Genomic DNA, 15,665 nt, shown 5'->3' with positions numbered 1-15,665 from the left:
GGAATTTGCTAAAATATGTAGAGATGGTCATCAACTTGCACAGCTTTAAAAGATTAGACAATGTAGGAAGGATAAAGCTATCAATGTCTAGTAGTCAAATAGTAGTTGCTAGAGAACATGAGCAGGAAAGTGCCGGTGTGTTCATGTCCTGCTTGCAAGCTTCTCATTGGTATCAGGGTAGCCACTGTGAGGATGGTGGACTAAATGGGCCTTGTGACTGATCTAGCATGGCTGTTATGTTATCCCAAACTTTCAAGGCACTTTAGAAGGTATGGCCGAGAAAAATCATATTTGCATTAATAGGGAAGGCAGGGTAAGAACAATGTAGGAAACCCTACGATGCGATAAACTGGGCAGGTATAATTCACAATTAGGAAGTTCATGATCAATTTGTCAAGGGACACTGCAGCACCCAGCCAGAACCAATGGTTAGAGACAGTGAAACTCTGAGGGAGCAAAGCACTGGATTATAGATCGCAATCTAATGTTTTATCTTTCTGCAACTCCTGAAACACAAACTTCTCTGTGATTCCCTCACGGATATTTTTATTGAGATGATAAAATTAAGATCTTGCCCATTGCTCCAAAGGAGGAGAAATGCAACCATTGCTCATTTTTGTGACTGTAAGAGAGTTCAGGCCTAAGCAGCAGGTCACAACGGCTAATCCCTAATACAAAGCCTCAGTCCCATAGAATCCTGAACAGATGTGAAGGGCACCAGACTTACACTGGTAAGAGAGAAGACGTCAGCTGTTATTCTCAGGGTTATGACAGACCAGTTTCTTAGGACTTCTATGAGTAGGGTTTAACAAGGCCACCGGGAAGGTTGAGCCTTTCCTGGCTGCTGTCTCACTAACTAAACATAAAAGAACTTCGTGGCAAGTTCAGCTTCCATCTAACAGTAGTAACATATGTACAAATTATACTTCTGTGTTAGATATGAATCCCACTGAAATCAGTATTTCTTCAGAACCTAAGTAAACGTGGCTTAGGTCTGAATATTGTACCTGTATGTTTGTACTCTACCAAGAACACTGCTTTTGCCATTATTGAAAGTTAGACCTTTAAGGGCTATTTGTCTAAATTGGAGATAATTCAAAAGGATGTGAAAGACCTCTGCCAGAGATTTTGACAAGCTGTCAGGGTAGACGGGGGGAGAGGGGGCTGGAAACGACATGACCATAGTGATGGAAACTGATATGAAAAACCCTAGCCACCCCCCATGTCTCCAATTTCTGTGCATCTGGGGGTGAAAAGAAGTCCCTCCCTCTGGACCAATATAAAACACAAGAGGAAGCTTTCTGCCCCGTGGGAAGCCTGAGGGCTGAAGGTCCTCCATCCTAGGAACCGATAAGTAATGTCACCTGGTAAAGAGGAATTTCCTGTAGCACAGAGGAGAAGACTCAGCTACATCACTCCCCCAGTCATCCCTTTCCCAACAATAGTGACAAGCTTGAAGGCACCTCTGGGGGTTAGCAAAGCCATGGGTTGGAAAGGCTCTACAAAGGGAGCATTCCTCCGGGCAGTAGTTTTAACTGCAGGAGGCTGCCTGTTGGACTTGCTGCTTGCCTGTTAGGCCATTTTTGTTTTACCTTTGCCCATCGGAGTCACTGCATTGCAAAGGCAAATGGAGGCATGAGGGAAGGAAGGAGTGGGAAAAAACAGAGGTCCCTCCCCTTGCCCAAATAGAGGAGGAAGAACGAGAAGGGGGAAGATTGGAGTAAAACTAAGGAAAAAGGCTAAGGAAATCACAATTTAAAATTTGAGCCTACAGTGGAGAGAGGAAGATTCACATGTGTTTTGGGCAAGGGCAGAGCCTGAGCCTAGACTGAACAGAAAAGAGACTGGAAAAGCCTGTGCATATTTCCAACTCACATGCCCCTGCCTTGGGCAAATCGGAGCACACTACCCTTCACACGGACCTGGGGAAGGGGAATTTCCTATAGCTTAGAAGAAAGGAAGACCCAGCTACATTGCTCCCCCAGTCACCCTTTTCCCAACAACGGTGTACCTCACATGACAACCTGAGGATCCCCACCACATACCACCCGCTGCATTTTGTGTCAAGATAATAAATTATAGGAAGCAAGCAAACTGTATTACAGCTAATTCATGTTTAACAATTTTGTGGAGATGCTACAATTACTGTCCTTTGCACTGCCTTCTATGTTCCACACTGAAGCAGTATGGGAAGGGAACAAATCCCCCAACACAGGCCAGAGGCTGCATACCCTTCTGCTACTTGAGCCTGGATGGCCAGCATCACTCTAGCAACTACACCAGGCAAAGCTGAGGACAGCTACTTTGACTCCCACATGCTAGAGCAGAGGGACTGTCCTTTTCTTCAGGAAAAAAGAGGCTCTTTTGGGCAACTATTCTTCATCACTGCGGTCAGTGTTTTCTGCAGTCATACCAGCCAGAACCTTCCTGTAAGAAGAAAAATGCAGAGCTCAGAAATACAATTGTTAAATTGGTAGTATGAAGACTAGCCAAATCACTGGCACAACCCTTTGATTGCTGGCAGGAAAGTGTCCAAAACAGGGACAGGGCAGAGCTACATAAGAAATAATTGGGGGAGAAGACTATGCTGCAGCTGAACTTTGCTTTGAACTGAAAGTGGCCAGCATAGTTCATCCATTTGCTGATACTCACCTCTGCTCTTCAGAGAGCTGAAATTCTTCCAGAGCTCTCCTGGCAAGCTGTGAAGTTGATTGTAAACTGAAGTCTGCAGCAAACTTTATTAGGTCAAGTGCTTGACTTGGCTGGTTGCTTTGCTTAATGCAGTTCAAGACCTCATCCATCACCAGATCACTGCATATATATATGTATGAGAGAGAGACATGGATGCTCCAATGGTATTCATACTAAGGTAGCATTTAAATACACTCTTTCATCCCCAAAGCAACAAATCTTATCTAGAAACAATTGTTTCTGACCCAGTGACTTTAGCAAAGTTTTATTTTTTATTTTTACACAAATACCATTTGCTCCCTAATACCATGTGTACCTCTTTGTTGTCCCCCAAAGAGATAGCTACGCCCCAGATGCAAGCAAAGGTTTGTCTATCCAGCCAAGTAAAATAAAACATTGCTTTCCTAAAAGGCTCAGCATGAAAGCGGGGACAAAGATTGTACAACTTATCCGCTGATGAAGTCCCAACCTGAGCTACGATACTTTTATATAAAAATCTATTACTTGTTCTACACTGCTAAGACACCGTGCTTCAGGCCTCAGTGTCCTTGCTACTAGTTCTTGAGTATCTAGCATTACACAGAACAGCTTCCTCCAACCTGGTGTCCTCCAGATGTTTTGGCCTGCAACTCCCATCATCCCTAAACACCAGCTGTGCTGGCTGGGGGTGAGGGGAGCTGGGAATCCAAAATGTCCAGAAGGCACCAAGATGGAGAACACCAGAAGTGGGACTCCTATTTAGTACATCCTGCATCCAAACTATGTAGGAAGTGGCGCTGTAGGTCAGAAGGGTAGCCACAGCACAAAATGGAAGCTAGAGCTTTGCGAGGCAGCTGTTGGGGCAGGGCTCCGCTCACGTTTTCACTGAAGTTTAATCTCCCCTATATAGAGGGACCTAATCTATAAGTTCTTTTCTATACTGAATATGGGATCAAGAAATGGATCCTTGAAGGAAGTCCTGGAAATAATGGCTAAACAAATATGTGATGCTACAGATCCAAATATCGCTTATCTGCAAACCAGCTAAGATGCAAAGTCTCTGCCTTTTGGGTTTCAAAAAAATTTAGGGGTAGAGGTGATCAAGTTAGTAGGCTTGAATTTGAATACTGCTCTGCATAAAATATACATGTTCACCGTTACATTTCCACTCTTAACTTACACCATGAGCATACCAAGAAATCTACATGAGACAAGCAACTTGTAAAGAAGGAAACAGGCAGATTTTATGACGCAGCAGCCGCAGTTCCAAATACTGGCACAGCACCTTTTACTAGAGTATTCCAATAAAATAATGTTTTTGTGGCCTTGAAAGCATGTATTGGGCAACTGATATTTTCATTAAAGCTCCACATATTTTGCCATCATTTTATGTCTCACCTCTTTTTTTTTTGCTGCATTGTTCCTTTGAGGAAAAGAATCGTATGGCTGGATGTTAGAGATACTACAATCTTACAGCCTAGACAGGCAGGTTAAGTCCCACTGACCTCAAGACTGTAAGCTTGTGAACATAAGTCAGGAGATGCTTTGGTGGTGGTGGTGGTGGGGAAATTGTCCTCTGCAGAGGGATGCATCTGGCAAAAAGCTGGATTCAGAGTTGTGGGGAGAGGAAACTGAGGGACAAAAGAGGCTGATTTTGAGGTCAATTTGTGGGGCAGAAATACTAAGAGGGGATAGATTTAAGTATTTCCTAGCTCTTATATAACGTAGACTAAGGTAGCATTGGGACATTTGGGCAGTAGACACTTACCTGGGGATTCGGCTGTGATTTTTAAAAAGCTCCAGCATTTTCCTATTTGGAGAGAAAAGAAGTTTTGAATAGTACCATTTTTTTTTAAATTCTCCATCATTATTAAGGAGGGAATAAGAACAATTTCAGTCTTTGCAGCAGACCTGGCCCATTTCTCAACAACCCCTACTGCAAAAATGTAGTCAAACTACACTTGTTACTCTTGCACACAAATTCTGAACCCAGGAAGATGCTAACTAGTACACAAAAGAACTGTATCCTATAAAATCTCCAATTCCACACATTTTGTTCTTTGCTTAGCTCTTTAAGAATAAAGTCAAAAGAAGCAGGAGTCATGTTACTGAAGAAAAAGTATAGAACCCTTTTTTTAGTACTGAATTGAGAATTCTCTGCTATGAAATCTAAATCCTAAGCCATGAAAATTAAGTGCAGGTAAAGCGTATGAGCATATTACAGTGTTGATGGTCTGATTCAGATACCTCATTTGTAGTTTGTATTCAAGACAGCATGGAATTCAGTAGCTGGTGGCAGAGGATGGGAGAGGAGAGGGCAGTATAATGTCAGGAAGGGAGATAGAGGTAAGTTGTGAGCAACAGGCACAGGGGGGTTAGTGGAATATGACTAACCAGGATAAAAAAGTTACACCTTGTGCGCTACCTCCACTCTATTCATATTCTCCCTCCCTTGCCCCATACTCTGATCTTCATCTTCTGCAGTTTAAAAGTGTAAAAAATGCATGGCTGATTTTTAATTAATTTAAGAAATATAACATTTGAGTCTATGATAGCTCAGGCATGCTCAGTAAGAACCAACTGTCGGTGTTCTAAAAGCCAGACTCACAGCTGTTTGGCTTGGCTAATCAGAGAGCCACACCCACACTAGATTTATTCCACTTTAAACAGTCACAGCTTTCCCCAAAGAATCGCGGGAAGTGTAGTTTGTGAAGAGTGCTGAGTTGTTAGGAGACTCCTATTCTCCTGACAGAGCTCCAGTGGCCAGAGTGATTTAACAGTCAGCCCCTCTTCCCAGAGAATTCTGGGGATTGTAGCTCTGTGAGAGGAATAGGGTGTCCCCTAACAACTTCACAAACTACACATCCCATAATCCTTTGGGGGAAGCCATGACTGTTTAAAATGGAATAAATGTCTGGTGTGGATGTGGCCAGGGATGGCTCTGGTTTAAATTTGTGTGGGACACTACATGTGTCTGCTGTAGAATAAAAAAGGTGTGGGAAAGCCCGAAAAACAATGATACTGTTCACAATGTTTTCCTTTTGGAAAGGAAAGGTGCTTTCCCTCTGCCCAGTGCCTGCCCACCTGATCTCCCTTCCCTCCCCCTCCCCTTCTTCCCCTTCCACAGGTCAGTTTCACCTATCCTCAGCTTGATTGCACAGGAGTTAATCCCACTGAATTCAATAAGCATACCAATAATCAAATCTCCCCTCCCCTCCCCTCCCTCCAATCTCCTCTCCCCTTCCCCTGCCTCCCTCCCTCACTGTCAGTTTCACCTATCCTAAGAATGACTGCAAGGGAATAAATCCCATTGGACTCAATAAACATGCAAATAACCAGACGTGCCTTTCCCCTCCCTGTCTCCCCTCCCCTCCTCCCTTCTTCCTTTCCTCCCCCTCTTCCTTCTTCCTCCCCTGCCCATTCCAGCCCTACCTCCCCCCTCCCTTCTCCTCCCCTGTGGTCAGTTTTACCTATCCTAAGCATGATTGCACAAGAGTTAATCCCACTGAACTCAAGCAGCATGCAAATGACCAATCTGTTCTCAGCAAAGTTGGATCCCGTTTCTTACCTCCCAGATTGAAAAGCAAAGAAATTCACTAATAGGCAAAAAAAACCCTTGAGATTTAAGAACATACTTATAGCGAACAGCTATTTGTATCAAGCTTTAAAAAGCAGTGAAATAGGGCAGCTATAGTGAATGCACCAGGGGAGCAGGACCCCTGACCTCCTCTGAGATATTATATTGCCCTACAAATTGGTAAAAATGCAAACACCATTTGGGTTGGTCTTTCACAGTCCAATCCACTTCCTGTGTAGCTTGGAAGAATTTGGTAACATGTGCCTCTGAGCATATGGTGAATGGTGGCAACAGCTGCAATCAGGACTGCATTGCCAAAGATGGAGAATTACATTTTTTGTATGTTTGTTGGTGTTCTTACTTTTGCTTCTTTCTTGAGTTACTATTGGTTCTACCGAGAATCTAACCTAGAAAATTATATTTCACTCATTATTCATCCTAGAAATCTGTGTCAATTCTATTTTTATTAATTTCAAAGTATTTTTATTGGTCAAAGTCATATGATGGTGAAGACAGCCTTTTGTGTTTCACACTGGAGATTATATTCTATTACAGTATGTTGCTACTTAATTAATGAATCTAGCTGTTGGGAAAAACAAGCTTGGCCTGCCCACAATGCATGTGTTCAGCCTGCTGTGCTTGAACCACTCCACTTAAGGAAGGGTGGGCATGGTCAATTAAAAATATACATCACACCTAGAAATTTGGTAAAATATATTTCACCTCCCACTGTTTTATCTTGTGCAAACTGAGGCACTCCTGATGTCCATTGGAAACTATTCTGCAGAACTGTCTGCCATTATTCCACAATTGGTTTTGGAGGTTTTTTTAGTGTAAATTATGTAAAGTGTTGCTGTGCTTCACATATTCAGAAACAGAAGCAAAATAAAATAATTTACTATAGGAAACTTCACTGAAACTGCAAAGTAAATCAAACATATTTAAAGTAACTATCTGAACTGTAACAACTGTCTTAATATGGTTGCTTCTGCCCTGCTAAAACAAGATCAGCACAGCATATGCCTTGCTTCTGTTATCTGGGCTAATTGCAGGTGTTTCCATCACTTACCTTATGCTCAGAGGCACGTTATCAAATTCTTCCAAGCTACACAGGAAGTGGATTGGACCGTGAAAGAACAACCCAAATTGTGTTTGCATTTTTACCAATTTGTAGGGCAATACAATATCTCAGACAGGAGGCCAGGTCTCCTGCTCCCCTGATGCATTCACTATACCTGCCCTATTTCCCTGCTTTTTAAAGTTTGATAGAAATATTTGGTGGCTATTAACCGCAAAGGTTTTTTGCCTATTAGTGATTTGACTTGTTTTGGCACCTCAGAATATTTTATTTGTTCAAGATTTACTTCCACAAAGACACAAATTGGTTGTAGAAGCCTTGCTTTACTTACCAGGTTTCTTGCGTTCTACCAGCCCTGGCAAATAATAAGGTGCAGTTATCCAGAGTAGTGGCTGTCCATCTGAAGGGTCTTTTTTCTTGTACCTCATTGATTGATTTTATATTTGCAGCACAATCAGCGAACGCCACTTGTGTCTGGAAAAAAAGGGTTCAAAACAACATAACGTTTACCATCTGCAAATTTTTATACTGTAGTTTTGTCAAACTGATTCATCTAACTAAATTCATTTTATAGGTAATGAGTAAGCAGAAAAAGGTGGCAAGAAGTACTAGGAATACTGCAGAAAACAACTTCTCATTGAGCTTTTAATAACAGTGACTGACAGTTCACAAGGAGAAGCAACAGGAAAAAAAACCAATAGTGTCCAACAGATAAAACAAGTTGCACTCTATTTGTTTCATTTCTTGAACATTATTGAACACTATTGATTAGTTATCCAGGGAGGGAGGGTGTGCCACTTTTCCTAACAAAAGAGAAAAGTATTTTTAGTAAGTAAAATATGTATGTTCACACTTATGTTCTTGGCAGTTTGATATACAAAAATATGAGGAAATAGCCGTAGTTCAGTGATAGAGTATCTGCCTTACATGCAGAAGGGCCCAGGTTCAAACCCTGGCCCCTTCGGGTAGGGCCGGGAGAGACTCCCTGCCTGAAAGCCTGGAGAGATGGGGCCAATCAGTGTAGAAAATAGCAGACTAGATGGACCAGTGGCCTGACTCAGTATAAAGGCAGCTTCCTCTCTATGAGGAAGTTTTACGAAGCTGTGAAGGAAAGGGGTGGGGATGAAGAGGGAGAGATAGTGAGGCTTTTTCCATTGGCCTGTTTTGCTGACAGCAATCTCATTTTATAATAACTTGCTTTATTTTATTTTTTTAAAGACTGGATTGTAAACAGGAACAAGTACTACTTTCCACTCCAAGAAGCTGAAGCTGGCACATATTGGGGTTTTCCTATTTTATCAGGAGAAGTAATTTAGGATGAGAGATGGCAACAGGCCCAAGGTCATAGCTGAACATGTTTGGACACAGACCACCCTGGATCAAGTCCAACGCTATCTGGTACACCATACAGGCCACTGGAGGGAGATTCATAAAAAAGTCTTTTTTTGTGTTGGCTCCATATCTGTGGAAGGAATTCCCCACTGAATTACATCTGTCTCCAACTCCATATTCTTTCAGACACCAGGTAAAAATCCACCTTTTCCACTGGGCTTTGACTTGCTGATGGGTTAAAATCATTTTATTATGCTATTTATGAAATTTATGAGAATTATTTTAATGCTTTTATTATAATACTTTTTACATTATCTTATTTTTTTGTAAATCACCATGTGACCACTTTTGGTTCAGATGAACCAACTCTCCACACCACAAGTGTCTCATCCAAACTCACCTCTGGAGACTGTGAGTCTCTTGCCATGAGAGCCAGAATCTCCTCCAATAACTCAGGTCTATGGCCATGTCCAAGCTGCTTCATATCTGTGCGGGCAAGTGGGGGGGGGAAGGAACTCAGAAATGAAGCCAATGTAAGCAGTGTCTTGCCTGTTAAACCTAGTAGACAAAACAGTCACTTTTCCCAGTAGAATGTGAATTTAACTCCCATGATTCTGCCAACTGCATCCCAGCCTAACAAAGAACAAATGAACTTTAATGCTAAGACAGCTTCATATTTTCCCATTAACATTGCATTCCTCTGAAAGTGCAGCAGGGATTTGTCTTTTTTTCTTTTACATTCCACTGTATAGTGCTGATAGAAATGTATAAGCAATCTTATCACCACCAAAATGCAATGAGAATGATCTTATGGAGAAGATCTCATGCAAAAGCAATAACCTCCCCTAATCAAGCTAGTGACACAAAACTGATTCTGATCTTAACAGATAACCAAGATTTAGTGACTCTAAAAGAGATTAAACCAACCAGTGAAGCCTCTTCTCACCAATTTGGAAGACATCTTAGTATCACATTGAAATAAAAAGAGAATGAAGTGCAATTAACCTTTCCAAATCTGGGGAATCATTTCCAAATGGTTCGCCATGTCCAATGCCTGAAGAACATTCAGCATCACTTGAGAGTTTGGGTAAAACATCTGATGAAACAAACAAGGTATTTTGATCCAGCACAGCTTCAACCTAACTATTTTTAAAAAACCTTAAAGCACACACTAACACATAATACTTACTGAAGGAACCAGTTCTTTATACCACTTCATTACAACATCAAGCTGTTCCATCATGCACAACAAGTTAAAAAACCTTCCACTGTAGCAAAAGAAAAAATATGGTTATAAAAGCTCAGTAGAACCTGAGATTTTAAAACCCTACATTACAGAATGTATAACAACTTTTAACACTCTCATTTATGCTTGTGTGGTTTACCGATTCAAGTTAAAACAGGCTGCTGGTAAAACCTGACCTACTAACTGTCTTAGTCTTGCTCTGCTTTCTAGAAACCTGCAGATAAGAAGTCATGATAGATATCACTGGGAGGAAGTCCCATGAGAAGGGGGGGGGTCAAGAGACAACACCTTTCAACATTTCTCCTTCCCCGTTAAGCGTTTCTCTCTAAAAACTGAAGAGACTCAAAGTACAGCCTTCCGCACAGATTTTAGTAGATTGACTATTTCCTATGATGCCCCCCTACTATGCCAATTTAAAAAGGCAAACACAAGCATCTTTAACTAAGTCCAAAAGCTAAAAGTCCCAGTGCTTCCAATCTGATAGCGTATGTCCTCATCTTTCTGTCACTGTAATACAGACTGGCAGCAGCATCTTACTAAAGCGCCTGACAGTAGAATTCATTAACTGGAAGCACCAAGCAATAAATACCAGTAAGAAGTCTGCTGGCCCATGTCTCCCAGCATTTTCCTATTCTCTGCCGTCTCCACCATGCTATGTAGCTTATAGGCAAGCTGAACATCCTTCAGGTCCAGGCACTGCAATGACGGTATATAGCATGAGCGCTCACATCCAAGACAGACAAGCATCTTGCTACAGAGGGTAACACACAAAAGCTTTCAGCAAGCAGAAAGCGAATCCCCAAAGCAAAGTTTTGCATATGATTATGAAACACTAAGACATTTCAACCACCATCCGTCCCAGATTGTAAGGGTAAGAAAGAAGATTCAGATGAGATACAAAGGAGATATCTTTTTGATTTCTCATTCTCTGGATCAGCAGGGCACCAATAGTCTAACAGGAATCTTTTGGGCATATTACTATGCATTTTTAACGTCAATGGTGTACATCAAAAGGAGAGGAAACCACTTTTTTAAAAAAAAGCCTGCATCCTTTGTTCTCACATATTCTGCAGTTAAGGGCAAATGATTGTGATTCAAAAGCAATTGTCTCAAATGCAAGCATTACTATCCTGCTGGACATCTACAGATTACACGAAGTATGAAACCATAGTTAGGCCAATTCGATTCCAATTTTTGTTTTCTACACATAATCTACCACAATGTAAACACTGCTGCCACATCCATCTGTCCCATGTTGAAAGTTGCACCAAACCTGTGTCCATTTGCCTCCAGTAGGGTAAGTTAAAGGGCATGATGGAGCAACACAAGGAATAATGGATTTTTAAAAAGGAATCAAAAACTTGATGGAACATAAAGAGATTTGAGGGTGGGTGGGGAGAAGTGTGCAGCTAGGAATAGAGAGGAATCTGAGTAGCAAACAGACCTAGAGTGCTTGATAGAGTTGTCAAGAGAATTTTCAGATAACTAAAAAGCTATGAAAATACATATGCACAGTTAAGTTTTAGAAACCAGAAACCAAAGCCACTTACTATTCTCATAGCATTTGTAAAGAAGTTGGCTGAGGAAGAAATAGTTGACACAGTTAATACTGAACATCTTCTAACAATGCAGACCATAAACATTTGTCAGGCTTCTTAGGATCACTGAAAATAAATCTGAACAGCTAAAAACATCGTCCAAAGCAACAGAACTGTATTTAAGCCAGTCTCTGTGACAAACTTATATATTTTACAATTTTTTTTTTTTTTACACTTTCATGGCTTTGACCACAGAAAACTGGCAATCGTAATTTGGTGAAGTGCTGGGAATGCTTTGTTAAAGATTCCTAGCTCCTGTCCCCAATGACTATTCCCGGATTTCCTTGGGAAGAGGGGATGACTTTAACCAGTTTGTAGACCCAGCCTAAGTTATACAGCAGACTGTTAACACAAAACAATGAAAACATAACACAAGCTGCCACTCACCATGAAGGCGCTTTTCAAGTAAGCGGCCTTCAGCTAAGCTGGATGAGATGCCATGCAGAATAAAGCACGCACAATGAGCTAGGTGAGGGCAATGCAAGCCCACAAAGACAGTGTTGCACATTGCCCACACACACATTAATGTGATATTATATATTAAATGCAACTTGTTTTAACCAACCCAACACAAATTCTGAGGACTATCACAACCTAATACTTTATATTGCACGGAATCCCAAATATTAGCCCACCTCTCATGTGAAGTTGTAATGTACTATTTTTGGCATTCATATTTGCCTCACGCAAAGCAAGATAGTTAAAGAATAAAGGAGGAAATGCATACCGTCATCTGGGTCCTGAGGGTAAAAACTCTTTCCCTGAATCTCATCTATTACCTCATAGATAATTTCTGATGGGCTTTGAGCAGATATGCCTGTAGAACAAAAAAGATCATTGCTGTCGATTTAAAACCAGTCATTAAAGATGTTTCTATGAAAATGAGGTATCAGATTATGATGCCATATGTAACAGATGAGCAAGTTGCAAAATAAGAGGCGAGTGTTTTTAGACTATTTTGCTTGTAATTGTTGCCCATGCTTGTGCAGATTGTGGTTAAGCACTTCCATTACTGCTGCAGCCGAAAGATTTGTTTCTGCTAGTCCTAAAACAATTGGATCCTATGATGGAAATGCCATATTACTGCCTCTATTGCAGGCAAAATGTAGACAAAACAAAATCAAGGCCAGGGCTGATAAAAATCACTGATTTTTTAAAAAGAAAATCTGTTTTAATTTAAATAAGATTTCAAAATTTTCTTAAAACAGTAAAAAAGAGCCTTAGGTCAAAGATATCATCATAACTACTAATTATACAACTTCGAATTATATTCTATTAATATGTTAAGAGCAGTTTATGCAGATGGGAGATAACCTGATTGGTCTTATTTTGTAGGTGGCGATGAAATTCATGCTCTTGCTCTCTGAAGACCATGCCTCTGTCTAAGTGCAAAGATAGAGAAGGCAATTGAACAGACATTTTGGGGAGATGGAATAGATCTGAACAAGACCACCACTGAGATGGTAAATATGGCTCTCCAAGGCATCTCTATCTGGCACTTGGGATTCTCCCCAGCTAAACACCTCACTGGCCTTGTGTCACATTCCGCTTTAGTGTTTTTGCCTGGGGAGAATTTTCTGAGCTCGTAAACTCACGATAATGACTCTTGATTGCCTAGATGGAGGATAGAAAGATGTGTGTGAATGCATTTAGAAAGTAACCTACTGGCAAAGGTAAAAGTTATACTCATTGCTCTGCTCAATTTTGAAACTGGATTCACTTACAACTTTGCATGCAGTCCTGAAGGTTGCCCCAAAGGAAACATGGCCCTCGGACTGAAAAATATTCCCTACCTCAGCTTAGGGCTTTAAGGGTAAGAATCAGCACTTTGAATTGGGCATGGAGCTGATGCAGTTGCTTCAAAAAGGTGATATGTGATTAGGAAGTTGCCAACAATTCTTGAGGGCAGCAGGATCTAATGATGATTTCTTGGAGAAGGGCTTAACAACTACCTCCTTCAGCTGTTGGCGCATATCCCTCTCAAAAAGACTGATTCATTAGCATGCTGGCTAGGTTGGGCAAAACCTCCCAGCTGGCCTTTACCAGCCAGGATGGTTACAGGTCAACTTGAGGCATGCACTTCTCCAAGGATCTTGTCTGTATCCTCAAGTGAAATCAACAAACCAATCTAACAGAATACAATAAATACAAGGAGTTCAAGTATGAACTCTGTTCCTAAAGAGGCATTCGAGATGGAGCAAATGTGAGCAACTTTATATTCGAAGTGCTTTGCAAACATGTCAGAGCAGGTTACAGATCTTTCCAAAAAATCATAGCCAGCAGGCTGTAGCAGCTTCCTGAGCAGCTTAAGTATTTTTTTGCTGCCAAGCTGGCTTTCAAATGGGCTGTACATTGTTTGGTTGGATTCTCACAGAGTATTGTCCCCCATGCTTCATTTCCATCAGCCTCTTAGAAAACCAGTGAGCAGTAATGGCCAACAGGGTTGTGTTGCTGACCTGGCTTCCCAATGCCGTATGTTGTCACTGGTTACCAACAAGCAGAGGGCAAGGCAGGAGGGAGATGGGCAGTGCAAGTGCAGTGGCAGAGCCAATCTGACACTCCCACTGCTGCACCTGCACTGCACCAAGCTCCCTGCTTTCTTGTCCCTCCCCTCCCCAGTAACCAGCAGCGACGCACGCTGTTGAGAAGCTGGTCAACAGCCCCAACAGCTGCTACTGCCAGTGAGCCTACTTCGATCTGATCAGTGAGATAAGGTGCTTAGAAACAGTTGGTTGAAAGTCATGGTCAGCTCCTGTGGAGGTTCCGAGAGACCTCCAACTTCATGCTCAGCAGAAAGTAACCCATCATAAAGCTGTCATAAAAGCAGAGCTTGGAAAAGTTACTTTTTTGAACTACAACTCCCATCAGCCCAATCCAGTGGCCATGCTAGCTGGGGGCTGATGGGAGTTGTAGTTCAAAAAAGTAACTTTTCCAAGCTCTGCATAAAAGGGTCCTTCACTCACCACTGCTCTCTTCCTGCTCAGAACAGAAAAATCACACAAACGATCTGCTAAAATGTGTAGGGCCAGGTACATACTGGGACGGCCTCATTAGGGACACACATCCAATATGCAGACTCAACAATACACAATCTAATTAAATCAATGTTTGGTGGTGAGGAATGCTACAGGGCACAGATGAAGGTAATACTTCCTTTCCAGAATGCAGACTTAGAACGTGGTTGTCCCACAGGTATTACTGAAGTCCATGGATTGATTTCTGTAGCATCAATCACTCCACCTAACAAGTTATAGTACAGTAAAATGCCAAGTAGGACCTCGGAGCTGCCAAAGTGGCAGGCCATCTTCTGATAATAGGGGGAAGAGCTATCAACAGCTACATCCTAAGAAAGTATTTTTACACCTTACAGCATTTGCCAAATTCCACATAGGAACTCTTCAGGAGGGCTCACCCTTTTCCAATAAATGGCTCCACCGCCACCACCACCAGATATTCAAGATGCAAGATTCTTTAATTTTAAAAAACTGACTTGGTAGTGCTAAACCTTATTTTTGAGCTTTGCAACATTGTTCAAGTGAAACAGAACGATGCCGTGGCTCCTGAAAAAAGGTCAGAATTCAGCAGAGTGTGGGAAAAGGTCCACACCTTGAGTGCAAAACCAGAAGCAGCTTCTACAGCAGCAGCCGGGAGGGCTGCTATTCAAACGATAAAAAGCTGTGCTGTGTGCAAATCTGCATGACTGCTGAAACAAGTGGACTACATATTATCCTAATGTAGGAATTACATACCTGTTTTATAAAATATGCCAAGAAGATGGTCAAATGTTGCAAGACTAGGTTCTAAAAACAAACAAATAAGCATATGTTGAATCAGTTGATTTTAGAATCTGCCCAAGTTACAAAAACTCATTAATTCATAATCAACTCACTCGAATATCTCCTAAGTCAGGAGTTCCCAAACTGAAGTTTCATTCAGGTGTTCTGCAGCACATTCACATCAAATACTCGTAATGTGTTTTTATTGATTCTTTTATATTTTATATCTGCATTCTATGGAATGCAAATTGTAATACTATAAAATGCAGTATAAAAAAGAAAAGCAACAATGAAAATACAACTAAAAGTCATACTGCATCTAGCACAGCACATTACAATTACTACAACAAGCAGAAAAATCATTAAGTCTGCCAAGACCACCAGCAAT

At 41.4% G+C, this 15,665-nt stretch overlaps 1 protein-coding gene across 1 annotated transcript in view; it reads right to left on the bottom strand.

Annotated features, from left to right (window-relative positions):
* Positions 1-2,095: 2,095 nt before the first annotated feature.
* Positions 2,096-15,665, bottom strand: part of PTCD3 (pentatricopeptide repeat domain 3) — a 30,816-nt gene continuing 17,246 nt past the window's right edge. Inside the window, exons 14-24 of the mRNA XM_061590875.1 lie at positions 15,251-15,301; positions 12,229-12,318; positions 11,454-11,482; positions 10,493-10,599; positions 9,847-9,925; positions 9,663-9,753; positions 9,058-9,143; positions 7,657-7,799; positions 4,439-4,480; positions 2,653-2,811; positions 2,096-2,427 (exon numbers count right to left, since the gene is read on the bottom strand). Of these exons, the coding sequence (XP_061446859.1) occupies positions 2,373-2,427; positions 2,653-2,811; positions 4,439-4,480; positions 7,657-7,799; positions 9,058-9,143; positions 9,663-9,753; positions 9,847-9,925; positions 10,493-10,599; positions 11,454-11,482; positions 12,229-12,318; positions 15,251-15,301 (932 nt within the window). The 3' untranslated portion in view covers positions 2,096-2,372. The remainder of the gene's footprint in view (positions 2,428-2,652; positions 2,812-4,438; positions 4,481-7,656; positions 7,800-9,057; positions 9,144-9,662; positions 9,754-9,846; positions 9,926-10,492; positions 10,600-11,453; positions 11,483-12,228; positions 12,319-15,250; positions 15,302-15,665) is intronic.

This window comes from Rhineura floridana, chromosome 11 (genome assembly GCF_030035675.1).
Source record: "Rhineura floridana isolate rRhiFlo1 chromosome 11, rRhiFlo1.hap2, whole genome shotgun sequence".
NCBI classification, from domain to species: Eukaryota; Metazoa; Chordata; class Lepidosauria; order Squamata; family Rhineuridae; genus Rhineura; species Rhineura floridana.
The sequence above is the reverse complement of the archived record's forward strand: the minus strand, read 5'-3'. Positions and strand labels throughout refer to the sequence as shown.